The 26,695-nt window shown below is 42.5% G+C and overlaps 1 protein-coding gene across 4 annotated transcripts in view; it reads right to left on the reverse strand.

Moving 5' to 3' along the window:
* SPEN (spen family transcriptional repressor) overlaps positions 1-26,695 on the reverse strand; it is a 67,995-nt gene that overhangs the window by 39,909 nt on the left and 1,391 nt on the right. For 3 of the 4 annotated variants that reach the window (XM_083453554.1, XM_083453552.1, XM_083453551.1), the window contains exons 2-3: positions 10,221-10,541; positions 6,575-7,051 (exon numbers count right to left, since the gene is read on the reverse strand). In XM_083453554.1, the coding sequence (XP_083309680.1) occupies positions 6,575-7,051; positions 10,221-10,541 (798 nt within the window). Of the gene's footprint in view, positions 1-6,574; positions 7,052-10,220; positions 10,542-25,911; positions 26,091-26,695 lie in introns of those variants that run through there. The other variant, XM_083453553.1, reaches the window with a different exon arrangement.

The following is a 26,695-nucleotide window of genomic DNA, read 5'->3' on the forward strand; positions in this document are numbered from 1 at the left end:
CTATTATCTTACATTTATCGGGGGCAGGGGGAAGACTCACACCTTTTATATGACATGGTGTCCTTTTATTAACTTTGTTAAGACAACAGAACATGGTTTCACCCTCCACTGACTCATGGAACCTTAAGGAGAGACACTTTCATTTGACTGCCTTGCTTAGACCGTCTAATACCACCATCAGCTCCTATTTTTCTTTCTTTTCTGTACAACTACTAAGCTCTAGTTTCCTTGTATGGGAATGTTTTGTTACTTGAGATTAAGAATCAATTTAAAAATCAGTTCTCATTGTCCTTCAACTCTGCCACACAGAGCATCAGAGGTTCTTCTGCTAGGATGTTTCCATGCACTTCTTTGGTTGTATACAAACAGTGTGACTTTATCACTTCTAGCACATTGATGATACTCTGGCATGTGTGAATCACCTTCTCTTTGTCATCCTTCTCAGAAATTGGACGCAGTACATTATCTGTCTTTCCTAGGTATTGTTACTGTATTTGCTTTTCTGTTGAGCATTGTCTTGAATAACATGTGATTCTGGGAATGTTCAGAAATCCTCCCCCACTAGGTTCAGAAGCACATCAAGTAGTCACCTTTTCTTGAACCATTTCTCTCCTATCATCCTCAATGATCACAGATGTGGTTTGAGCTGCAGCAGCAAGCTTCCTGGTACTCTCTAATGACTGACTATGCCTGAAAATGAAGTCACCCAGATGCACAGGTAGAGTTGTATGTTTGAATTCTGTACACTTCAGGTCCTTGAAATAAGCCTGACTGGAAGCACTGCTGGCTGTAACACCACTATACCCATAGAATGGGACCATCACAGCTGTCCACAGTGGAATCAAATGCAAAACATTGTCTAGAAGCATTTGCTGGTTACTTCTAGTTCCAGAACAACCTCTGTGGCGACAGTATTATTTTATTTCCTTCCCGACGGCACCTTTCTATGGAACCAGAAGACATACTTCACTGCATTCTTCTTACCTCGCTTAACTCACAATCTGCTGGCACGCCTATATCCTTGCCCTATCCCTCAGTTTCGCTCATGGCAACAGTGATAATTTTATATGAGGTGTTTGACCTTAAGTAGCAATACTCCTTAGGTAGAAGTGACGAGTAAGGCGTTATGGTCCTCACAGAGTAGGCCATTTTGCCATCAGGTTAATCATGTGTGCTATGTCATTCCTGATGTAGTAATAGGGCAAATTTGGCAATCCCTTATTTTCAATCAAAATCTTAGTACACTCATTCAGGTACTTATTATTATTATTATTATTATTATTATTATTACTGGGGGAGGAACAGCACCTAGGCATTCTGTTGTGGTGCTCATAACCTAGGTTTAAGGTGCCATTTGGCGATTGGCTTATATTTCGATTGGCATTTCTAACACTGTGTGCCTCGCCTTGCCTTTTAGAGAGGCTTTTGGTGAGGTGTTCAACGGAAGATCAGTTGTGCAAGCTGCTTACCATTCACACAATCCAATATTATTAAATGACCAGTGTTCTCTCACTTGCTCTGGAGATCTAAAGCCAGAGTTTCAGCTGTGAAAACACTTTTCCAGTTCAAAACTGGTCTTACTGATATTCATAAGGTCAATCCTCTATTCAAATCCTGATAGATGGAGAGTGTGTTTGAGTGGGAGAAGATATAGCCACACTTATTTTAATCTACAGACTGGATCCTGATCTTTCTTAATCTGGATTCTGTCAACGAGGGAGACAAAAACTCCACTCCTCCTCAAACAGCAGATTACAACAGGGGTGTGATCTGAAATGTCTTGTTCAATTTACAAGTGGGAGTGGTGCCTTTCAAAGCCTGTTGGCCATTGTCACTTTAAACATCTGCACTCCAATGTCAAACTAATTTTCTGTGCCTTTAAGTGTCATCACATCTGCCAATGCTGCACAAAAATAAGGCAACAGTATTGCCAGCTCCTGGGTACCAGACTTGCATTTGAGTCAGTATCCCAACCAAGAGAATTAGATGCTACAGATTCTGCCCGCCTTCTGACAGTTCAGTATTCTCATTCAACTCTATATCCTTCGTAAGAGTAAGGATACATTACAATAATTCTTGTAATGTATCCAACTTCCTAAGTAGAAACTCTACCATCACAGAACAGAAGAGATACTGGAAAACAAGAATTGTATCTCCCTTTCTAATTCAATGCTATCAATACCATCACTACCACTTTGCAACTCTTTCTGCTAACAACAAAAACAGTAACAATTTTATAGCAATTCTATCTGGGGTACACACACACACAAACTACACAATGATCAAATTAATCAGTTTTCTCGCATTAATTAACTCAAAAGTATCAGGAGTTGAGTGTCATACTATTCCCCCATCAGCCATGAAGTTCACTGGGCAACCTTGGGCCAGTCACTCCCCCTTCACAAATAAAATGAAGAGAATTATGTATGCAAACTTGAGCTTCATGGAGGAAAGGTGGGGGGGAAATAGGATAAATAAAACAAATAAATAAATGTGCTCAGCCAAACCTGAAAAAGAGAAAGTTGAAGATGACAACAGTGGGTGAGGGGTGGAGACCAGACAATATAAACAGGTCAATAAGGCAAAAATTTAACTCTCCACATTAAATAATATTCGGAGTGGGGGGTCACATAAACAAGTTCTAAAGTTAGGCCTCCTAGCTCTGGTTGGGGGTTGTTTTTCAACAGCAAAATTCAAAACTGGAAGAAAAAAAAGGAAATAAATCTTCAGCCCTTTGCTGCAGAAAGGCAGCAGGGGCTAATAAAGAGAGAGCGCTCATAATGACTGAACACAAAAGATGAATAAAGCACAGAAGGTGCAACAGTCAGCACTTCAAAAGATGCTGGCTCTTTAGCGTGTGCCTAATTAAAGGTTTTCTGCACTGCTGTGTGCCTCAGAGAGTACACATCCCAGGTTAAAGCAGTCACCCCTTCCAATCCAGGGATCAGCCCTTCCCTTCTAGGGATGGCCAGAGGTCCCTGTCTGTCACAGCGGCTGAGGAGTTGCTTGTTCTCTCTCCCACAACTTTCTGCTTTGTACAAACAAAACACCAGGCCGGCAGGACCTGCATCTAACACAGCCTCTTGGGAGGTGGCACACGGCCAAATCCGACTGGATGATTCCAGTTCAGACTGGTTCTGGGAACACAAACAAGGAGGTCCTTGCACAGTCAACACTATTTGGACACAGCAGCTCCCACAGCATACAAGGCTGCTCCTCGCTTATCAGCTGTGGAGACCGGAGGCCTGGTTTGCCCACATTTTTCCGGCCACCTTATCTGAGTGGAGGAAGGTGGGATACCAGTGTTTTTCTTTTAATTATAATTTTTTAATTATAATTTTTGCTACGCCACACTGGGAACTTGTTAAAGGGTGAGACAGAAATCAAATAAACTCCGCAAACATCGCTGATTTGCAAATGCACCTTGACTTAGACCTGTACAAATGAAAACAAAGCCTCAAGACGGAATTAATCCAGAAATGCTTTCGAATGCAAAGCATCTGAATGAACAATGGTCTTGGGTCCTGTCCTCCTGGAGGATTTTAAGATGAGATCTTCCCACAGGAACAGAACATCCTAGCAAGCAGCCTTGAAAAGAAACCCTAAACACACACAAATCAACATGCCTGATAGCTACACTCCACACTGCTGAACAGTAGGGGACAGCTTAAGGCAAGGAATGCTAACACCTCTGGAAGAGACTGAGCAGCTAAGGAGAGCCTTAAAGAGCAAGAGAAAGGCATATCTGACAGGGCAGCTTTTGAAATTACTACTCTAGAGAGAAGCTAACACAATCCCCAATTTACAACCCTGCAACCGAAGCTAGCCAACAGGCGTTTAGTCATTCAGCTTCTGGCTTAAGAAAGTTCTCTTTGTCCTAAAAGAATTACATAAAAATATCATAACAACGTAATATGTAAAAATGAACAGGGCTCTTTCTCTTGAAGAACTGTGTGTATGCATGGAGGGGTGGGGGCAGGGACATCCAATATTAAATGAAGAAAGGAAGGAAGTAACTAGTTATGTTCCTGAATGTTTGCACCATTAGCATGGGCATGGCAGGCAACAGAAACAATTCAGATCTTTTATACAAGGCTAATCTCTCTCTCTCTCTCTCTCTCTCTCTCTCTCTCTCACACACACACACACACACACACACACACACACTGGTCAGACCATGCCATACCGTTGCTGCTGAAGTTCTCCACTCAAACTGCTTCTCCACCAGCAAAACCACATGGAAAATGGCCTTTGTTGAGCCTAAGTTCTGAAGCAGTTTTCCCCAATTGTCCCCATGAACAGGAAGCACCTAACCCACCCACACTCCACTAAATACCATTTTAAGCAAGTGATTCATCCTTAGTTGGCAAATTCCAGAGCAGGAAAGAAAGGAGGGGGTGCCACAGGAGGGAATGGCCAGTATTATGTAATGCAATAAACTTTGCCAATGTCTACTTTCACTCCAGGAGAGGAGGCTGGTAAGCAAGAGACAGCAACCAATCTCTCCAGCCAAGTCTCAGGAAACCTGAATGTTAAGTCATGGTGGTTTTTCTAGCACCTTTCACTACAGTAATTTTCATCTTCATGTTTCAGGATACATGCAAGTAATCAATTTTTAAAAATCCATGACAAGGGCAAGTTTCAACAAAGAAGACAAATTTTTTCTAAAGTTCATCTGGTTTAACCAAAGAGTCATAGTCCATTAATCACAGCAACTGCATTAGAAAACACAAGAATTAATTCAAGTGGAATTCTCGGAATACATTCTAGATAAAAAGAAGCTCTGTGGTCTCTACAGTAACATTACTTGAAAGCTGGGCTTCACCACAAGTATGTGAGTTTCACAAGCCCAATGTGAAATAATCACTGTTTGAAATTCCCCAGGCACTAGGCACGTTCCGCAACTGCTACGGGTCCAATTGCGGAGGTTGGGCCTCTGACATCTCCATCTGACTGGCCCCTCCAGCTTTCTTAAGAAGGTGAGCAGAAGAACTTACAGACTTTATTGCATTTATATCCCACCTTTGAGTCCTCCTCTTCAGTTAATCTACCTCACAGGGTCATTGTAGGGGTTAGGAGGCTGTGAGTGGCCCAAGATCACCCAGTGAGCTTCATGACTGAATGGGGATTTGAACCCTGACCTCCCAGGTCCCAGTCAGACACTCTAACCAGTACACCACACTGGCTTCCTAGACTACTTCTGCTATGGGGCAGCTATATAAATTAAGCAGCTAAATAAATATAGGGAATATTTCCCTTGAAGCTTGCATTTATTTTATTCTGGGTTGTTTAATTTTCTGTTTTAATGTATTGTAAACTGCTTTGAGATTTTTTTTCTTTGAAATATAAAGCCGTATACAAATGAAATTAATAATAATAATAAATTCATAGCAAAAAAATGGAGATTGTAACCTAGATTTAAGGTGCCATTTGGCAAATAGCTTATATATCTAATGCTGGAAATAATACATTCAACAACACCAATCAGTATTTCAGGCAAGTATGCCAGAGTCAAGTCTGCAAAAGCCGTGTACTACTGGTCAAGCACTAACTAGAATAAGGAAGACAAAAATTAGTTTGATGAAACACTGAAAACACATTTCAGTTGGTGAGATTTTTATAGACACCAATAGAGGATAACATTGCAATGTTGGACCCTTCTTTTGCAAAGTCCTTTGCTGATTGGAGAAAATTAATTTTTAGAGCTACCAATTATAGCACTTTCCCCAAGTACCTGTAATGAACATTTGGACATGGTTCACATAAAACACATAGGCAAATTATGGCTTTGCGAGGACAAGCAAGTGTGCCAGTACATACATGTGTGCCTCACCCTGTCCCGTTCCACCCCCGTTCGGCCTTCTACCACGTCCAAAAGGACCCACGCATCAGCGACTGTTCATCAATTGGACATGCCTAAAATGGCTGTCGCCTGTACACACATACAATTTGACTGGGAAGGAAGATACAGTCCTTTAAAACCAGTTTCATATGATACACATTCTATTCCAAAATTTCTCTCATTCTCCCACAGCTCTTCACTGATAAATAGAAACAAAACAAAAAAATCCTTCTATCAAGTCCTTGCTAAGCTTGAACAACATTATTTTGCCACAGTAATCCATTCAGCTACAGCCACAATTTAAAACCAACACTCCATTCATCTCTCAGGCGTCATTACTAAGGGAAGGTTATTCCTTTAAACTAACAAAATATGCTGGAAAAAACACATGCAGGCAGGGGGTGGGAGAAGAGAAAGCAAGGCAGACAATGACTGATAATTGGCACTGGATTTCAAATAGAAGTGGGAAAGCCGTATGAAACCAATCATATTAACTTTGTTCCATGAGGCACCATTTAAGTTGACACATCTTGAAATGTAGTACATATAAATGTCAACAACTTCATTCTTAAGCAGGGGCTCAAATGCTGAAGGCACAGGTCTTCAGGGGGCAGGGGAATAGAACAATAAGAAAAGGACACTGCAATATCCCATGGGTAATCCTTGGGAATTCATATCGGGGCCCAGGATGAAAACATGGCATTCATAAATATGACAGGGGCGTTTACATACCTGTCACTGCTGGTACTGCTACTGCTGCTGATTGAATCACTGCTTGACGATCTGCTCCTAGAGCCACTGCCACTAGGGGACCTAGTAGGTCTTGACGCTTGGCTCGCCAGCCTCTGAGGAGACTGGGTCCTAGACTGGGATGAATGTGGTGACCGGCTCCTGCTGTGCTGGTAATTCCGCTCTGGCCTCCGGCCTCGTACCTCCCGTGTGAGATCATCCCTGTAGATATCCCTGTGTACCACGCTGGGCAAAGTAAACTGCTCCCGGGCCCGAGGTTCGTAACGGGGGTCATGAGCATCAAAACGGCTCGGGCTACGACTCCGAGAACTGTAATAGAGTCCATGTTGTAAAGTCCGCTCTCGAGGATCTCTATAGTAATCCTGATCATAATGTCTTGTCCGATCAAATCCTCCTGTCCCCCGTTCATGGTGTCCATAGGCACTATGTTCATAAGCACGCTCCCTGTTATCTGAAGCCCTGCATTTAGGAGGGGGAAAACATTTATGTCAATCAGAGATGGAGGAGAAGGTCCCAACATCATGCAAACATTTAGTGTGGCACTGGCGATCTTCACAAGTAATATTAACAATAAAAGACTCTAAATGACTATAATGACTATTAAGCAAAACCAATGAGCTTGGTTCTTCCACACAACTCCTCAGTTACATCTAGGTACAGCACAGCCTGGCACTGATTCTGCTTCACTGATTAAACTGGGCTTTCATGACCAGAGTTCTGCATCACAGAACAAACTAATGATCTTCTGGGCCCTGAATGATTTTCACATAGTTTGTTTTTTTTTTTAAATCACCAATTTAAAATATAATTTTTCTAGGACCACAATGCTCTAGGATTTTAAATAATTGCAACTATTCATGTTTTTCATTGCATGGGTATGCTGAAGATCTTTTGCTAAATGTTTGGCTGGCCATGAAAGCCCCTGTGAAAAGCATGAGTCCAGAAAAGGCAAGTTACTGTTAGCATTTTAGTTGCTAAGATTCCTTGGATATAATGTCAAGACAGCGAATGCTCAATACATTGATCCTATTAATTATCCAAGAGGTAGGTACTTTTAAGTGCCACAGACAATGTGGAGACAAAGCCATGCCCACAAAAGGTATTAAGTCCCCAAAGCAAGATTTCTGTTGATTTACTGGTAAGCTGTGGGTATTTTTGTAAGCAGCTTTGAATCAAAGAAAAGTGGGGTATTAATATTTAAAGAATAAAGCTAATTGCCAGAGTTTCTATACTCCACATAAATAATCAGCAGTTTGCTCTACTATGTACTTCAGAGTTAATGAGAACACTGTGCCTGTGACTCAGTTCTATGGCCCAGAACACTGATGAGTATTTTCATAGGACAGTATTTCAAAACAGAAAGCAAAATGACCCAGAAGGCTTCCAATAGTTTAGTACTCTAATTTATTAAAAGTGAAAGGATGGCCAATCTTTAGCGGCATGGCTAATCAAGAAAAATAGTAATTCAACAGGAAATGTTTGTGGATTTAGTAATAAGCCAGAGCCTGAGTTAGTTGCAAAATTTAAAGCCCCATTTTAGGAAGAAGGGTTTTAAGCCATCTCCCTTTGTTCCAACAGTCTTCTTTGAAAACCAATTCACAGCTACTTCAGTTCTAGGCACTCAACCCTCTCCCACCTCCACCCCCACAGTTCCTCCTCTTCTGCTGGGTCCCAGGACAGATCTTCTCAAAAGCTTGAACTCTCTTGTATTTTTCTTTTGTTTAGTCTTAAGAGTGGATTAGAATCTTCCTTGATTATAAATTTCTCTCTTCCTACACATGCATCTCAAGCACAGGGCTAGTAATCCCTGAGATGAAGGTGCTTGATGAATCTTAAAGGCTTTCTTTTCTCTGAATTCCTGCCTCTTGAGCAATTCAGAGTTGTCTTAACAGAAATGCAAAGCAAAATTCCAAAATGCACAATATACATTTCCAATTATTTGCAGCTACATGCAAATAAGGCAGCAAACTGTTTCCAAATGTGTGCACGTGTGTGTGCATGTGTGTCTTCTTCCTTAAAAGAAGAAAAACAAGCAGCACTTTGCACCCTATGGAACATTATGCCAGTGAGAGCTGGTGTAATAAAGGAACAGAAGCAATACTCCTAGAGGGTTACTGGTATAGTAAAAGAGCTCCTTATCCATCAGAAGGACACAGAAGACAGACAAAAGAACTAGCAGAGCTGAAAATCTAATGACTACAGCAGTGCTGATTATCTATTAGTACTAATTACTACTGGAGTTAGTGGAAAGAGGGATTGACTTGGGTTAGGAGAGGAGCTAATATACACAGGGCAGGACATACCAACCTTTTCCAAGTGTGGAAACACGACCTATATTCCCAATTAAATCTAGGGAGAGAATTGTGAACATAACTTCCCCAATTTTGGCCCCTCTTATAGGGGTAATCCACCTTCTTAATGGGCAAGGGTGTCAAAATGATATTTTAGATGAGCGAGCAAGAAAAAAAATCTTAGTGACAAACAGGGAAAAAAATCCACTGGAAGCCAGTTGTCCCAGATTGACATGAGGACTCTGTAACCCCCAGACTTCATTCTTCAGGCAGCAAATCACGTCTAGGTATATCCAACAAAAGAGAGTGACTCCAGCTCTAAGTCTGAATCAAACAGTTGGTAGAAAATACACCAAGATATGAATAGATGAATGCCTCTCACTGCTGGCTAGCAGACATCCTCTGTCCATCTTTGTAACCATCCAACAAAGTCAATTTTCTCTTTATGTATCCACAAGCTGATTATCAACAGAGTGTCTTTAAAGCTAAAGTGCCTTTTAACTGTACAGTGACAAGTGCGCTCTTAACAAGACTAGATAGTAATCCACTCCCCTGGGCCACTGGGATCTTGGCTGTGTACCATCCCACAAATTCGAGGTAGTAGCCATTATTCCAGCACCTTAACAGATGGCCTGTAATTTCCAAGATTTAGCAGTGTCCATCTCCTTCACTTTTGCCAATACCACGAGGAACAGTAATCCCAAGATATACGGAAGTGGTGTAGATCCAAAAGTGGAAACATCAAAAGCTGCCTTCTGCTGTCTTCACCATACCACAATGTATTCCCATGGCTAGAGGTTGTTTGTAGAATCCAAGACGATGAATGCGTAACTTTTAAAAAGCCTACTAGAAATTTTTGGAATCAATCCAATTCTATACATAAACTATGCACACCAGAAAAACCCTGAAAAAACTAGCCATGAAGCTTCTCCAAGACTCTGTAGGTTCTACATTCTGAAGATACTCCATACTGGGTTTTGAGGCTTGCAGTAACGAAATAGCTCCATTTGATAATAAGGATACATCCGAGTAAAGCCTTAACGTTATCCAAGAATGAGATTGTTCTAGAAGTTCTAGAAGAATAGCTCCATAATCGAGGATGACCATCGGAAGTCTTCCGTCTTAGGACCAAGTATCCAACCAGCTGCAGGAAATATCCTCTACAGATCCACAAGATACCAGCCACTGGGGCGGGAATCACTTCCGTTTCCAAACCCAAAATAGGAAACGCAGATAAATCCCCAAATTTTAAATCCATCTGGGGGCCCTATACAGGAGTTTGTGTTTCTCACCACATCAAATACAAAATACCTGCCTAGTGAAACCTTGGAACTTACCCATCAAGTCTCCGCTCATAGCGTCCTTCCCGTGCATGAAGCGATGGTGGTGGGCCATACGTGGGCCCACCACCACCTCCTCTGAACCCAGAAACCTCTCTACTACGAGATGCTATGGAAACTGTATCATCCAATCCCCGAGCAGCGCTAGGAATGGTTCCCGGTTCATTATAATCCGTCCGAAGGTCTCTATCTCCCATTTTGTTGACAGAGTTGTGTGCCTTCTGGGCACTCTTGATGTCCACAAAATCCACAAAGGCTGCCACGCCACCTTCTGACCCCCTTTTGGGGAGAATTTTGACACTTTCAACACGTCCATATCTAGGGGAGAAAGAAAGAAAAAGAATATGTATTAAAGGCTCACACAGACAGAACATGTTGTCGAACCACATTTTAGTTGGCTGAAATTTCCAGCACTGAGGCTGTGATGCTAAGCATATTTATTCTGCAATCCATATGTGACTCCCCTCTATTTTATCTGTCCTTGTAAACAAAGGTTTCTGTTAGATTTGCTTTTGATTTTATTGTGCATTTAGTGTCTGTCGATGTTAGGGATGATGTCGCAACCATTGGCTCACACAATAAAAGTTTGACTTGCATATTTATTTTGAATTTATTCCTGTTAAACTTTCATTGCAGTAACTGTGCTTCACATCATGGCTTTAGTCTGTTAGAAACAAAGTTTCAAACAAACTGCTTTTTTACTCAGCTGCTCCTATCCTTCCCATCACACTTTATAAGTAAGTAAACAAACAAACAAACAAAGCTGTGATACAATATTCAGTTTTGAATACCCCTAAATATATTTTTATAAAATTACGCTTTATACTGAAAGAAAAAGTCTTTTACATAAAGGTTTGCCACAGCTCCAATATGCTTCAGTTCAATCAGCCTTAAAAGTAACCAGATCAAAGGATTTATTGATACAAAGGATGTATTTCCAACTTGCTCACAGTTTAGTAATAATATTTATTATTTGCAAGGCACTGCTATACAATTTTAAAAAATAGAACTAATAACCAAGTCCTGCCCATGGGCTTACTATCTAAACAATGCTGTAAATCGCAGCTTCAGCCAGGTTTGGAAGAATATTTGGGAATTCCTAGGAAAAACCAGATAAAACATTTCATATCCCTGGATATCAGCACCACAGTTTGCACACACCAGTCAACCAAGGAAGTTTCTGTGTTTTTTGCAACCCCAGTGAGCAGGGAATCTGTTTGACCACTAATATACAAATGTGGGTTTGAAGCCAATACACAAGATAGTCCTATTGAAATCAACAGACATGTCTGCTTTGAGTATGACTAATTTGATACAGCCCCTGGAAATATTTTTAATGTTCCCAAACTGGATAGACAAGATGGAAGTTCTGAAATAATCCAGTTTTAATAAATCCACCTGTAAAGACCCTTTAACTGAACTCCCAGGTCCTCTGAACAAAATAAGTTATTCTGTTAGCATTACAGTTCCACAGATGTTCTATAAATGCTCCTTTTTAAAACAGAAAATAAACTAACCTGGAGAAAGATGACAAAACAGTGCTATCTCACTAGAGAAAGTGTAAGAACTACCAAGGTTGTCAGACAACCTTCATGTATCTTTAATTACCCTTTAATTATAGCTGAGGAAAAGAACCAATTTTGACACACCTGTCTCCATTTTCAAGAGTCTGAATTAGAAGTGTTAGGCCGAAGCAGTGAAAGAACAAGAGTCAAAAACCCAGAAACCCAGTTACATGGACTAGCCACATGGCAAAAACAAGATCAGATTGCTTTAACAAAAGGAAAGACACAGGGACCACTGACAACAATATGTCAGCTGCACAATTCCCTCAGCATCATTCTTTCTCCAGGCTCATAGACACCAGCGAAATCCACAGATTCATCCTTGTGTGAGAATTGGCACCACCAAAGAAGTTCCACAGGAAGGGAAACCTGCTGAGTATTGCCAGGAAAGGCCCTACATCTCTGCCGCAGGGAACAAGGGGGCCACTAATGCTCTTCAGTAGAAGCAGAAGCTTGCCACAGAATTTGAGGGTTATTACTTGCTTCACTTTCTCCAGTGCTAGCTGGTCTAAGACTCATGGGGTGTAGAAACCTCGTACAGTGCAGGGGGTAGTAGAGCACGTTCTGTTCAGATGACTCTAAGTGTTTTCAAAAACAACTGATGGGGTGATGTAGGACTCCCAGCCTTGAAATCTCTGCTAGCTACACGAAGCTCATTCGAAATCAGCACAGCCAATCAAAGGGAGGGGGGGAGGACCACAGCTCCGTAGCAGAACACATGCTTTGCATGTAGCAAGTCCCAGGCTCAATGCCTGGAGATTTCAGGAGCAGATGATGGGAAAGGCCTCTGAATCCAAGAGCCCAAAGGGCCACAGCCAGTTAGAGAGCCTAACACTAGGCTAGATGGAGAAATGGTCTGCGATGGTTTAAGGCACTGGCCAAATTTACAATATGTGTGGGAGGAAGGAAACCTATGCAGTCCAATTTCTCCATCTACAGTTTTAAAAACCAGGCACAGCTGGAGACACTATTGCCAGATTACTACCACAGAGATTGCCCTAATTTTTTCAGCCCTAACACAGATTGCACAATACTTGTTCACCCACACCTAAATCTCAGGGCTGTGTAACTATTTGGCACAGCATGTCTTCTCATGCAACAAGCCGCTGGGATGCGTGTGGCAGCTGCTTTTCAAGGAGGAGAGAGTAAAAGTTACACATCCTCACCAACATACACACAACCCTCAAGACAAAGCAGCTGTGCGAGCAGGAAGGCTTTCAACGCTCTGTGCCCTAGCATCGCCTGTGCCTTTTTAATTGCACATACCTTTTAGTCACCCACCGTGAAGATTAATCTGCCTAGTGATCCAGCCCAGCCCCACCCATTGGCTACTCTCCAAACTGCTCCTGTGGTGGCAGTTCCCGCGGGGAGGGGAGCTGCACTGCTTCATGCTATCTGATCCAGAAGGGAGGGGAGGGAAAAGATCTGCAATGTTGCATCACGGGATCATTTACTGCAGCAGAACAATGCACGGCAAGGAGAAGAGAGGCTTTCTGAAGGGCTGGCGGAGGACAGGCAATGGAGGAAAGGGAGAGCATTTTTCACAGTGGCATTTGAAAGAGCCACAACAAGGAAGGAGAAACAGCAGAGAAAAGCTTTTGTGAGGGTAACCTTCGTTGGGAAAGAGGCACAAAAAGGACAGGAGCCATCATGACCTTCACCATGCTGAAAAGAGCCCTTGTGAAAACGCTTCCCCCATCTCTCTTTACTTACCTCGGCCTTTCCAAGAAGCAAACAGATAAAAAACAGAGCAAGGGGGGAGAGGGGGAATTTGCTGCATGCTGGCTCTAAAGATCCCCATGAAAACAAAGCTCCTCTTGTTGCTCTTTTTTAGCAACCTTCCCCACCTTGCATAATTCATGTTAATCAATAAGTAACTCGCAGCATGTCAGACAAGCTGGTCTCATTGTATGGTTTGCTTTTCAGTGGCTTCTATGAAGCTCTTTCTGCAAGTAGAATCCTCTGGGGGCATGAAGCCCTTTTCTTAGTTCTCTGGAACAAGTTAAGACCTTTCAGTTGATCTGTTCCTTTAAGGCACCTGAAGGCTCCAGAAGACAGGAGAGCAAAACTGGGACTCAGGGCCCCTTGTCAATTACCCAATCACAAGGCCATGCTAAGCCAGTTTTTCTGGACTTAAACATGATCAGCACATTCACCTTAGACCAGGCTACCACAAAGAAGCCAACAGGGCAGCTGTGCTGCCCCCTCTCCTCTTTCTTCCTCCACAATGGATCCTGGGGCAGGTGGTATTTTTCCAGGCTTAATTAAGTAGATTTCTTCATTGTCATCCTTAGGCTACGTGTCACCATGAGACAAGCCTCAGCTGAACTGGGGAAATGGGGAGACCTGAGGAAGCTGTCTGAAATAATCCATCATCACACTCCATAGCAACCTACGTTAATGATGCACATGTTAGCATTTTTGTTTGTTAACTATAATTAGTAAAACTGATTACAAAAGATTACGACACTGAGGACATTAAATCTGGGGAGACAGAAGTCTGCAAAGGCCACCAGACAAAAATAGGACAGCTTAACAAAATATAAACGGAAAGAGCCAATGTGGGGCTGTTTTCCAAAAATAGGCATTTCACGGTAACAGGGATATGGTGACCGGAAGTTTAAAAGTCAATATTCTATCACTGAATCCAACTTAGTACTCATTCCAAAGACTAACACAATATCTAGATTTCACACATGCATTTTGTACAGTCATTATTGGTCAATTTAGTCCTTTTTAAAGCATAGCTGTGAAAGAGAGCTTGTGGTTTGCAAAACTAGGTTCTCCCAAGCTACTGAAAGCAGAACTAAACTGCTGCTGCTTATTTGCTGGCAACAGATTCCAAGGGCTCAAGGCAGAAATTGGCTTAATTAACAACACTGATTAGGAGAAAACCATATTCACAACTGCTGCAATGTGTATTTAACCAAAAAGAAAGTGTGCTAAACGTGGCAGTTGGGGGGGGGGGGGAGATTCCAGAACCAGCCATTCACGTTTTTACAAGTCACTCTTCTTTAGACAAACACCAGCTTTGCTCAAATCTATCACGGAATTGGAGGAGGGTGCGTAGACACATGTACAGGTACTATAGGCTCTTGCTAAGCACTATAGGTGTGTTCATATTGCTCATCTTTGTTCATGCAAACACAGCCCAACCAAGTGAGGTCAACAGCACTGCTGACAATGTGAATGCATATACAGTGGTGCCTCGCAAGACGAAAAGAATCCGTTCCGCGAGTCTCTTCGTCTAGCGGTTTTTTCGTCTTGCGAAGCAACCCCATTAGCGGATTAGGACTATTAGCGGTTTAGCGGCTATTAGCGGCTATTAAAGGCTTAACGGATTAGTGGATTAGCTGCTAAAAGGCTATTAGCAGCTTAGTGCCTTAGAAAAAGGGGGTGGGGAGCGAAAAAAAATCGCAGGAACTCACAAGACATTTTCGTCTTGCGAAGCAAGCCCATAGCAAATCCGTTTTGCGAAGCACCTCCAAAACGGAAAACCCTTTCGTCTAGCGGGTTTTCCGTCTTGCGAGGCATTTGTCTTGCGGGGCACCACTGTATTCTATTCAATTAAAATATCTATCTCTCCCCCATACACACACTATCCCATGGGCACATAAGCCGGTTAGCAACACACACATTAAAAAAACAAAACCAATGCCCAAATAAATTATAGGTATTGCAGTCCTGGAACACCTACAGATACACTGATTTAATGGCATGCACAGAACAGGGCAATAATCTTATGCTGCCTGTTACCATTTCCCAGTAGTCTGCTTGTATATGTCTATAAAAATAGGTAAGGAAGTTGCAAGCACTTTCCTCTATATTTACTGGAGTCCTAGTAATTATCTATGTTAATTTCAGGCAAGTACGGGCAGCTCCATACCATACATTTAAAGCACATGGCTTTCCCCAAGGAATACCAGGAACTGTAGTTTGTTATGGGTACAAAGAACTGTAGCTCTGTATGGTGAAAACTACACAATTCTTTTGAGGAAGTCATGTGCTTTAAATGTATGTTGGATCTGTTTTAAATGTTTGGTGTGGATCTGCCCTAGCTCACAAAAGAAAATTCTATATCACATAAAATTTACACCATTAAGATGATAAATCCAGAGGAGTTAGGCATGCTGAAGGTCTTCCAGGCAAAGAATAACAGTACCTACTTCTTCACTATAAGCTCCATCAAAACATCAAACACTTGTTTCATGTTAGTTAGTTGCTAAGCAGTTGTTGTCACAGGCATGTTTAGCAAGCGGCTAGTTTTATCACACTGACCGCACTGCGATAAATGCTGAACATATAGCAAAAAAGCATTACTGTAAAGGAAATCACACTTGGTCATCCTCAGAACTGTTCTCCGGGGCAGTGTGCATCCCTCTTTCAAAAACTATGCTTAAGTTCAATGCCCTCAACATCCAGGGCATTTTTGGTTAACCTAAAAGGGAGGTGCTGCCAAAAAAAAAAAAAAAAAAAAGGCCATTCCATATAGCTCCCCCCCTCTAGCCAGATTAAACACTGCACATTTCCCCTCAAATCAAGGGATAACTAGCTGGAGGTGGTCTGCCTTTGAAAAAACAAGAAAGCTCAGTTCCAAAGAAGTCTTCGGTGGCATTAAATTGAACTGGTTGCAGCTCTAAGCTGCCAGTGCGTTTTGGCTTTCACCACAGACACATAAGGAGCACACAGCAGCTCTTCCTGGCATCCACAGATCTGGGTGGCCAGTGCCAGTTTTCAAGTTGCTGACAGAATTTCAGACTATGCATCATTCCAGTCTATCCTCGAAAGAATGGCAGATGACAGCTATTTTCAAATGCAGTATACAACCCACCCACCCTCAAGGATCATCAGTGCACCAGTTTGGAATTAAAACACACACACACCACACCTCCCATGAAGCTAAAGAGCACAGGCATTATTTTTTTAAGGGGAGGGGAGACAGTGAAGGTGCAAGTATGCAAGACTGAGATTTTTGATTAGTTTGCCAATGCATCAATTCAGGCTGGGGAAAATATTGGTTGGTTGGTTTATACAGCACATTTATCTTCCAGTGATCTCATGGTTCTCCTCCTCTCTACTTCATTCTCACAGCAAACCTCTGAGGCAGGTCAGGCGAAGAGATGGTGAGTGGCCCATGGTCACTCAGTGAGCTTTATGGCTGGGTGGGGATTCAAACCCAGCTCTCCCAGGTCATAGGTGTGCAGTTCAAGCACTATAAGACTAAAGGCAAGGCATGAGCCTAGCAATCATTTTGACACAAGACTTCCTGCCACGGAGAACGAGAGTTCGTTTCTGAACATGTCATGGAACCAGTTGGGACTGCATAAGACTTGCACTGGTATAGGGAGAAGCACATATGGGCACACAGAGTTCTACCTGAGTCTTCAAAGAAGTTGTAAGTTTTAGAAATAAAGGCTGGGCCCCTGACCAATAAGGACTATGTTATGTCCTCCAATCGCTCTTGCAGCAGGCGCAAATAGGTCAGAGTCCTGTGTTTTCCCATTGTAACATGAGGCAGAGGAGACTTACACAAACAGAAAAGAGGTGTTCTGAAAATCAAGAGGGAGGAGCAGGAATCATCAAATGCATCAGCCAAAGACAGCCCAGCTGTCACACAAACCATATCTACCTGAATGTAGCTCACAGTCAGGTTGATGTCACTCAAGTGTCCTAAAGGCCATCTTGGCACAGCCTCATCAGAGATGTCCTGTTCCCAAAGTGAAAAGAATTCCCTAACATGGGGCAAGTTTGCCAAAAGGGAGATCACCCCACCTACTGGTTTTAGAGATTCTCTTTTGCTTTCCTTAAAAAAATGTGTTTCTTCAGACCGATGGCGAAACCAAAGACCGTTACCACTTGTGGGGCTGCACTTGCTCAAGGCTGCTGTCCACAGACCACAATGAAAGTCTCAGGGTACCACAACACATGTCAGAACAGCTTCTGTTGCTTTGGAAAATGTTTCACAAGTGAATCAACTTGCAACCTTATATGGTTGTATCGAACATTAGTCCTACTAAGAACAGACCCATGGAAATTAATGGACATGACCAACTTACTAGGTTTAATTTTCAAATGTTTTGATACTCAGCACTTTTGCTTTTTTAAAAAAGCTTCCCTTTCTACAAAATATAACATAGCTTGCCACCATTAAGGCAACATACTTCCTACATCTGTGGTTTGACAGAAGCAAGGCCCCCATGACCTCTGCACAGTGTTCAAAACTCCCATTGTTCTAGGCACATTTTGTGACAGGGAATTTCATTAGGGCAAGCAGTTTCTGAGCTCTGGGTGCAGTAGTGTGCCTAAGATTTCAGATTAAAACTGCAGAGTGGAAGGAAAGGAGGACCTTTTTCCTGCCTTCCCACTTCCAGCTACTCTTTGAAGACTGGAGAAATGCCCCTCTGAAGAATATTAGGGGGCTGGACAGGGGAAGAACTAAACCATGTGAAAAATGAACATAATATTTCATATCTCAGTTTCTAACACTGCCTCTGCATAGTTCTAACTCGGAGCTAGTACCATGGGAGCAATTATGCAGGAGTCAAATTGCAATAACTTACCCATATAAGTCAAGAGATTGGTGGCAGCATGTCAAGACTAGTCCTGACCCAATACCAGACACTAAGTGCTGTACTTGAAGGGAAAACCAGATTTCCCACAAGCCGAGGCCCTTGGGGATCAGGCAGTATCCCCCAGAATCAGTGTTGAGGATCAAAGGGGAAGGCGGGAGCCCTGCTCCCTGCATCTGCTGGCACCAAAAGGTCCAGTTCTGGGCCAGACTGACAACAGAGGATACTATGTGGACTCAAAGTCCACCGAGCCTCATGAGTCAAGGGCATCCTCATGAGCAAGTAATCCCTGAAACTCCTTCACCACCAGTAACTGTGGTTAGGGTGTGGTCTAGGAGGTCTGAGTGCACAAAGTCTGCCTCTTGAGCCTCCGAGTTGCAAGTAACTTCCCATATCACTGGTTCCTTGTTTCCAAGCCTCATCTCCCCTCCTTGTTGCGCTGCACTTTGCCTGGACTCCCTGAGGTATTGACCTCGGACTGCTGCCTGGCATTGCCTCTGCATCATGCTTTGCACCTGAACTGATTCCAGGTGTCTGACTCTGGTTTGTTTGGACTGGACTGCACCTTCAACCTTGTTTTCCTTGGCGAGTGTTTCTGTAAGAGGCTTACAGCTCCTGGAACTGGGACCCAAGCTCACTGAAGAACAACACAGTAGGGTGGGGGAAGAGAATGAAATAAATTCCTTGCATCAGATTATAAGGAACATTTGATCATGTTAGTTTTCCATACCACTTATATAGCCAAGGCAATATACAGCAAAATATAAACCAACAACCATTAATAAAATAGGGTACCCAGCCTTTAATACACTAGGAGGAATGCCTTAATCTCAAGAACAACTCAATTTTACAAGTGTTGTTTTATTAATGTTTATTCTATGCATTTATTATTGCAACTCACCGTGGAGTCTTATGAGAAAAGGGTGGAATATTAGTTTTAAAAATAAATTAAAGTAACCTTTCAATAAGTGCTCTGGGAATGTGTGTATAAGTCAGTGGTATGGATGCAGCCCATGGGGCTTTCCTATCCGGCCCCGTGTCCCCTTTTCACCCCCACCACAATTAAGCTTGGAAAAAAATCTGTCTAGTGGCTCAAACAGAATGTTTTTTCCAAGAGTAGTTGTTGGGGGTTTCTTCTGGGGGGAGGGATGGAGAACTGGATAATCTTCATGGAGAATGCAGCTAAAAGAAAGGTCAAGCCTCCCAGCTGTAATCTCCAGGAAGATCACATAATTGGGCTCCCATAAAGGCTCAAATGCTTTTTCCAAGCCTAACTGTTAAGCAGGAAGAGTGAATGTGTACGTTGCAAGTCTGTGTTCAGCATCTCTACCTACTTTTGTCTTTGCCATGCCCACTGCTGGCATTCCCCCCCCCCAAAAGGTTAACCAAGGAAGTATGCAACCTGAGGGGTTCCTCTCCATGCTAGGCAGGCGTATTATCTCTCATACACACTATCCAACAGGGATCTAAGTAAGACCGTCTACAAGTACTAGTCATGCTTCCAGTTTCAGGATACAGTTTGATGCACCAAAACATGATGCAACACTAGCTTAACTAGAGGCCACAGTGGGACATACATGCACATATGCCATTAGTAATGACTAGCCTACACCACTGCCCTTCAGTATCTCAAGTAAACAGACACACAACCCTTTCTTTATCTATTCATTTGTAAGAATGAAGCCAACAGATCATTAATGCATGTAATTAGCAGTCAACTTAGTTCGTCAAGTTTAGTCACACTGAGTGAGAGTATGACCACCACTCCCCACCCTCGCCAAAAGCACAAAAATGTTTGCGGAATAAGAACATTTACTTCTATAGTTCAAAGACTTCAGGCTTTGCAACAAGGAACCCATGAGCCCATCTTGCAACACAAGTGACCTTTGTCTAAAGCTTTACTGCATACAACCAACCGCAACAGAGATATTATGAACTCAGCATCATATTTCTTGCCCCTGGAAGAATTTCAGCCTTCCTAGAAGTTTTACATCTGGCAGACAAGGAGATAGTTTACAGCTAGAGATTATAATGATTGCCTTCTCTCTCAGCTCATTTAATTACCTCCTTATCAGACATGTCCAGTTTCACAAAAGTCAGCTAAGATTCCTGGAGCTCACTTGGGTTAATTAGAAATTTGTAGAATACAAAAGGCTGAAATCCTAGCACAATTACAAGGAATCAAGTCCCATTTAATGCAGCGAGGCTTGCGTCTGCATAATCAGTTTTGGGATCAGAATTCAAGGCTGACTTTGGGAAGGTTATGTGCTTCAGTGCGTACCTTTCTCAAATAGCCAAGCCACTTGCAAAACAGGGTGCAGATCACATTGCGGAATGTCAGACATGGTATCACTTTTATGGTATCATGACTATTTAGAAGCAGGCTCTTCTAGAACAAGAAACAAAGCAGCTACGTGGGAAGTTTAAGAAAAATACAGCCCATGAAGTTTCACCCATTGACACGAACTTTCTAGAGGTTTGGCTGCTTTGTGGCTTTTATGTGTTTTGAAATGTTATTTATAGAACACTGTCATAGAATGCAAAGAACCGCTCCCCAAAGGAAATTTCAAGGCTGCCCCCACTTTACGGGCATGAGGCTTGCTCAAGGCTATCCAAAAATCCACGGCTGAACCAGACAATGTGAGGCTGCCCCTCCTGTTCAAACACTCATTTCATGTCCAGTGGGCTGGCAGGAAGGAAGCATCCGAGGATTTCTCCGGGGAAACGCACCAGCAGCCTCAAGCTGTTTAACAAGCATGTAGATATGAGGAATCCTACACATCATGAAGTGGCAGAGAGCAGAACAGTTCTGTCAGCCATAGCATAGCAGTGATCCCACAGCTAGCTAGAACCTGGAGCACTCTGCTCCTCTTCCTCCAAAAGATAACAATGAGGGTGTGGGTAGAATTCAAAACACAATAGCATTAAGGCAGCAAACCAAACTTTGCCAATATCAATTGCAGTTATTCTCATGGGGATCTCTGTCCGTCTTCAGAAGGAAAGCCTACTTTCTCTGCTACATCCTTCCCAATGACTCATTCCCTCTCTGCACCAAATCCTCCTTCTGTCAAGTCACTTGCAAAACAGGGTACGCAACACCACGCAGCTGCAAAATTTAAATGAAGGTGGTAGTTTACTTAGGGAGCCATGTACAAGATCCAGATCCAGCCTTCTCAATCCATATAGCCTTGGAAGCGTGTTTAGGCTTTCATTAGTCATGCAGAGGCAGAACAGTGAACAGAGAGACTAGACAGCTAGCATCCAGCTGTACATACTCCTGTCTGTGGGGGATGAAAATGCCAGAAGGCACGCAGCTTGCGCTGCTTATGTGCATTAGCGGAAAGGTAGATAACATGGCGCCCTCCAAATGTTGTGGACTCCAACTCCCATCAGCCCCCTCGCCCCCACCTCTGCCAGCACTTCATGGATGATGGGAGCTGTGGTCCAACAGCAACTGGAGGGCACCACATTGGTAGAAAGGAGGAGGGAGCAGTATGCGACTTGAAGTCACCAAAAATAAAGAATGTACAGGAAAAGGCCTTAAGGAAAAACAGGTCTTAAAGGATACCAAACTGGTGTTTTTCTCCCAAAATAAGACTCGGGGCCTAAAAAGGGTAAAATGAAATGGGAAACCTCGAATGTCACTTTTCATGCATCTTGTGAACATGAAGCAGCACAAGCTCTTGAGTAGCACTCATTATGTTAGTGACGCCCATCTTTAACAGTCACCATTTTATTAATGGACTAAACACACACATTATCTTATGTACTTAAAACAGAAGTAGTTGAGAGCAAAGGTTCTTATTTTTCTCCTCAAGTTAATCATGGAGAAACGTGGACATTTGGCATTTGTGCAGAGGAAAAATGTTACTATATTTAGCCTCCTTCTCTTTGCAGGCTGCCATGCTTCTGTTTCAGCAGTGGGAAAGTGCTTCAGTACACATGACTGAAATGATTTGGATGCATTTACACTAGCGAAACACTTTCAGTTGCAACTAATCAACTCCTCAGGCCCTGAACAGAAACCATGAAAGGAAGGGGTACCTTAGCAGTTTCAGATGCCGTTTTAAATACGACGTATAATCTGTATGCACCACCTTAAAGAGACTTAAAAAAAAGAAAAAAATCTGTATTTCCAGAATTACATATCACCTCCACCATACCTATCACATAGCCCCTTACCAGCAGTCATGTTTTAGACTGTACGTTCTTTGGGGCAATAGACCGGTTTTTTCCTTCTAAAACTCTGTGTACATAAAAGGCACTGTATGTATAAGAAGAATAAAATAGTATCTTTGACACAAACAAAACCTCAGGGCAGTTTTCAAAAAAAAAAAAAAAAAGGATCACAAGAACTGTCAAAATTACAAGCAAAACATTATTCAGATATTATAGTAACAGCCCCCAAATATACAAAAACACAAATTTACACAAACTAATAAAAATGGTATGTATCCAAATTCATTTTACAGAATTCAGAAGCTTACAACTTTATGACATTTTGCTTGGTCCTAGCAAAGGCATTATGGAAAAGGAAGTTTACTTGAGATTTCCAAGCCTCTCTCCTCAATTCCCTTTATAAGGTTTTAGAGTTAGGAGTCCCATTCGGAAACAATTTTTTTCCTCTTTAACGAGTCATTCCTAAATGTACTTTTTTTAGAGTACATTTTTTTAGAACCCTGGAATGAACAACTTGAATGTGTTTTCTTCTGAAATGAGAATGTATCACCAGTACCAACTAGAATGACTGCATTTCACACTGGTGTGCTGCTAACCTTTTTTTACCTTTTGCTGCTAACAGAGGCTAGTATTTGGCTATGCCTGCCATTTATGTCCGGCAATACAGCAGGTAGTTTTTTTGCCTCTGCAGCTAAATGATGATAATTACTGCTTGCTCAGACTCTGCATATTCTTTGTCCTATTTTCAGACTGGGGGGATGGGTGGGAACTTTGCACAGCCCAGCTAAATCCAAAAAGGCTCTTTTCACTCTGAACTAAAAGAGGTCCTCTCCTGTAATTAAACCTTATTCATTCTATAGGCAACCACTATCAGCAGCCTTTCAAATATATATGCAAAACACAGCTATCCTCCAGCACACTGATCTGATCCTCAACTGGCAGGTCAGGACTCACTAGCGGGTCGCAGCCTGATCCAAGGTGGGTCATAAAAGGAGCACTACCATCATGCAAATTATGGTAAAAGGATAATAAACGGGTCCCCAGTTGCATGTCTGGGTTAAAAGTGGGTCCTGGGCCTGAAAGGGTTGACAATACCTGCACAAGACAGCCAGGCAGTTATTGTGCAACTGGGCTCTGCCCTTCCCCCACACAAGCCAGGGACATACAAAGGAAGGGCTGCTCCATTGTCAGTGTACAGTACTCACTGGCCTCCTCCTGCCAGCCGAAACTCAATTCAACAGATATCTGATAGTGAAAGGATTCAGTAATCCAAGTAGCTAGAAGCAGATGGAAAACACTTTTGCATATTTGGCCATATCAATTCTGGAATGTGCACCTTAGTATCTACCAGCTCCCACCCACCCCCAATTCCAAAGGCAACAGCCAAACAAATCTGATTCTGAAATCTAAGCACATACACACACTAAATCTCAAGACCTATATTTAAACTGATGGCACATTCAGAAAAATGAAAGAGCCACTTAATTCAGATCCTTCCATTTTTCTGAACCATCACTAAGCAACAGCACCATGGCAACTTTGTCCAGCATTAAAAATGCTCTGTGAAAACAGGGTGAAGACGACACTGCAAAGTCAGATTTAATTCTCACTGGAGAAATCCTTTGGCAATCTTGGTGCATAAACCCATCATGTCTTTTTTAAAAATCACCACTCCAAAATCTAGTCTATCACTACCCGGCAACAAGCATTATTTAAAAAAAACCAGACAGGTCTAGTTGTACATATCATTTTAAGCTCTGATTATCTGTATTTCCAGTGTAAGGCATAATAAATAATAGGGCAACTGACCATTTCTTAATGGGAAATAAGGCAGCTGCTTCAGTTTTATGTAACAGCTACCAGGATCTGACTGGCTGGATTATGCCCCTCTTATACCTAGATTTTAATTCATTCAGATTAATTTCTTAATCCTTTGTCTGCCATTCTGTGTTTCATGCCACTTGGCACAAGGTTATTCTTACAGATTTGGCCCTTTACAAAACCTGGGAGAAACCTCCGTTTGCAAGGAGTGGATGTCCCTCGTGACCACAAATGCTGCAGCAGCAACTGCTCTTTTCTGCGAAATATTTCCCCTCTGCATGTTTTGGAGGAAGCTCCGCAGCTCAGGCAACTGTAACAAGGGAGCTGGAGAAATTCTCTCCTTACGCTGCTCTCCTAGCACTCCCCCACCTCCCTGTGTGCAGCCCGAGATCAGCTCTGTTCTTCCCTACATAAACTGGGCCGCCATTTTAGAAAGGCATTCACACCAGCCAAAGCACTGCACCAGTCACCACTTCAGAAAGGGAGTCCTTTCCCTGAACACTTCCTCCCTCCCAACCTATGGAAGATGAACAGGGAAGAAAGCAGGAAAATGTCTCTAGAAACAGGCAGCGCTGCTAAAGGACAAGTCAAGCTACATGCTGCTGGTCACAGCAAATCCTGCAACACACCGTTTGCCTGGATGTGTCTCTTCCTCTCTCAGCCACAGAAACCAACACTAAGAAACAAGCAACGCATAGGGAAACCAAGCAGAAATAAAAGGAACCATTGTTCCCATGCATGTTGCATTTTGCATAGAGGAGCACTGTTAAAACCTTTCCCCTCCCTCACCCCCAACACAAAAACAAATGAAAAAATAATGACTGAAGAAAGAACAAATACCAGTTTATCGGACGTAACACCACTGGTCTTCCTCCCCACACCCAAAACTGCAATACTGGGGAGGAGGCAGATAAATGATCTGCTTTAAAAGTTGCAAAATGAGTTAACTCTGACAAATTCGGAATATACGTAAAACACTGATGAACAAGCGAAGGCCAAGTAACTAGAGAGCTTCCCTTTAATAAAGCAGGGCAGAGTTCTACTCTCCTTTCTCCCCCTGCTTCACCAGCCAAGCTTGTTCCCCATGAGGTAGCGACCAAGTCTATTTTTCCCATGGTGACTCATTAGGTTCACTCCATAATTTTCCTACTCTAAACATTAGCAAGAAAATTACAAGGAAATTTACAAGCCCTTTCAGAGTCTCAAACTGGAAACTATTTTAGCTGACCAAAACACTTGTCTAGAATTCTACCTATCAGTTTCCTTCCACAATGCCATTAACAGGCTTCCACTGTAACAGCAGAAGTGAGTTGCGAACATGGTGCTTACTCCTGCAATCATACATCACCTAGGATCCATCCACTACTAAGAAGGCTTACAAATCTCTCTCTCTCTCTCTCTCTCTCATACACACACACAAACACACACGCTGGCGCTATTAAGTTAATAATTAAGCCAAATATGACCTGTTGCTAGATGAATAAGAGGCAAGGATATATTATTTCTGTTTGACTGGGCCTATGGCAGCAAGAAAAATATCAAAAGTAACAATACCAATCTGGTCTTCAGAATTAGCCATGGCAGAAAACTGTTCCATCGCAAAGGAAACCAAAGGAAGTTGGGTTCAAGCAGGATTTCAGCTTCTACTCTCTCAAAGTTGTGCTTGAATTACCAGGTCCCAAACATTTCATTCATAAATTGTTTCAAGAGGCAAGCAAGCAAAATCAATCAATAAATAAACAGTTCAGATTGACACTTGTGCACCCCTGAAAACAGCAATAGTTTATCCATGTTGTGTTTATGATACACTGAAAAGCCAAAAAAAAAACCACCAAGAAACAAAAACCCTCAGTTCCATCAGTGGATAGTGCTGGCACAAAAATATGGAAAAGAGGAATTAGCAGGCCTCTTCAGGTAAAAGTTGTTTCCATTCCAGGATGCCCTTAGAAAAATCCAATCCACAATGCTGATGGCACTTGGCGGGATCCTTCTTCCTCAGACTCTGGAGTTTCTTTTCTGAAGTTCCTTCCTTTAGAGTGTCAAAGATTCCAAGTGCAGGAGGGGATCCTTAATCCCAGCCCCCCTGAACTTCCTTCTCTCTTGGATCCAAGGTATTCCAATTCTACTGGAGGATCCGTAGGGGCAAGCAAAAGCAGCAGCTGCTATAATACTCAAGACAGGTTTTCCCAGGCACATCTGCCTTCTGTGGCTTGGCCTGTGAAAGGGCTCTCTCATCAGGCACTTAATTCCAGGTCCAATCTTAGGTTTTCCCTTCCACATGGACAACCATGAAACTCCCTTCCCTTCCTAACCCATCCTGATTTATATCCATGCCTCC

The sequence above is a fragment of the Podarcis tiliguerta genome, assembly GCF_965153285.1.
Source record: "Podarcis tiliguerta genome assembly, chromosome: 8".
Classification (NCBI taxonomy): Eukaryota; Metazoa; Chordata; class Lepidosauria; order Squamata; family Lacertidae; genus Podarcis; species Podarcis tiliguerta.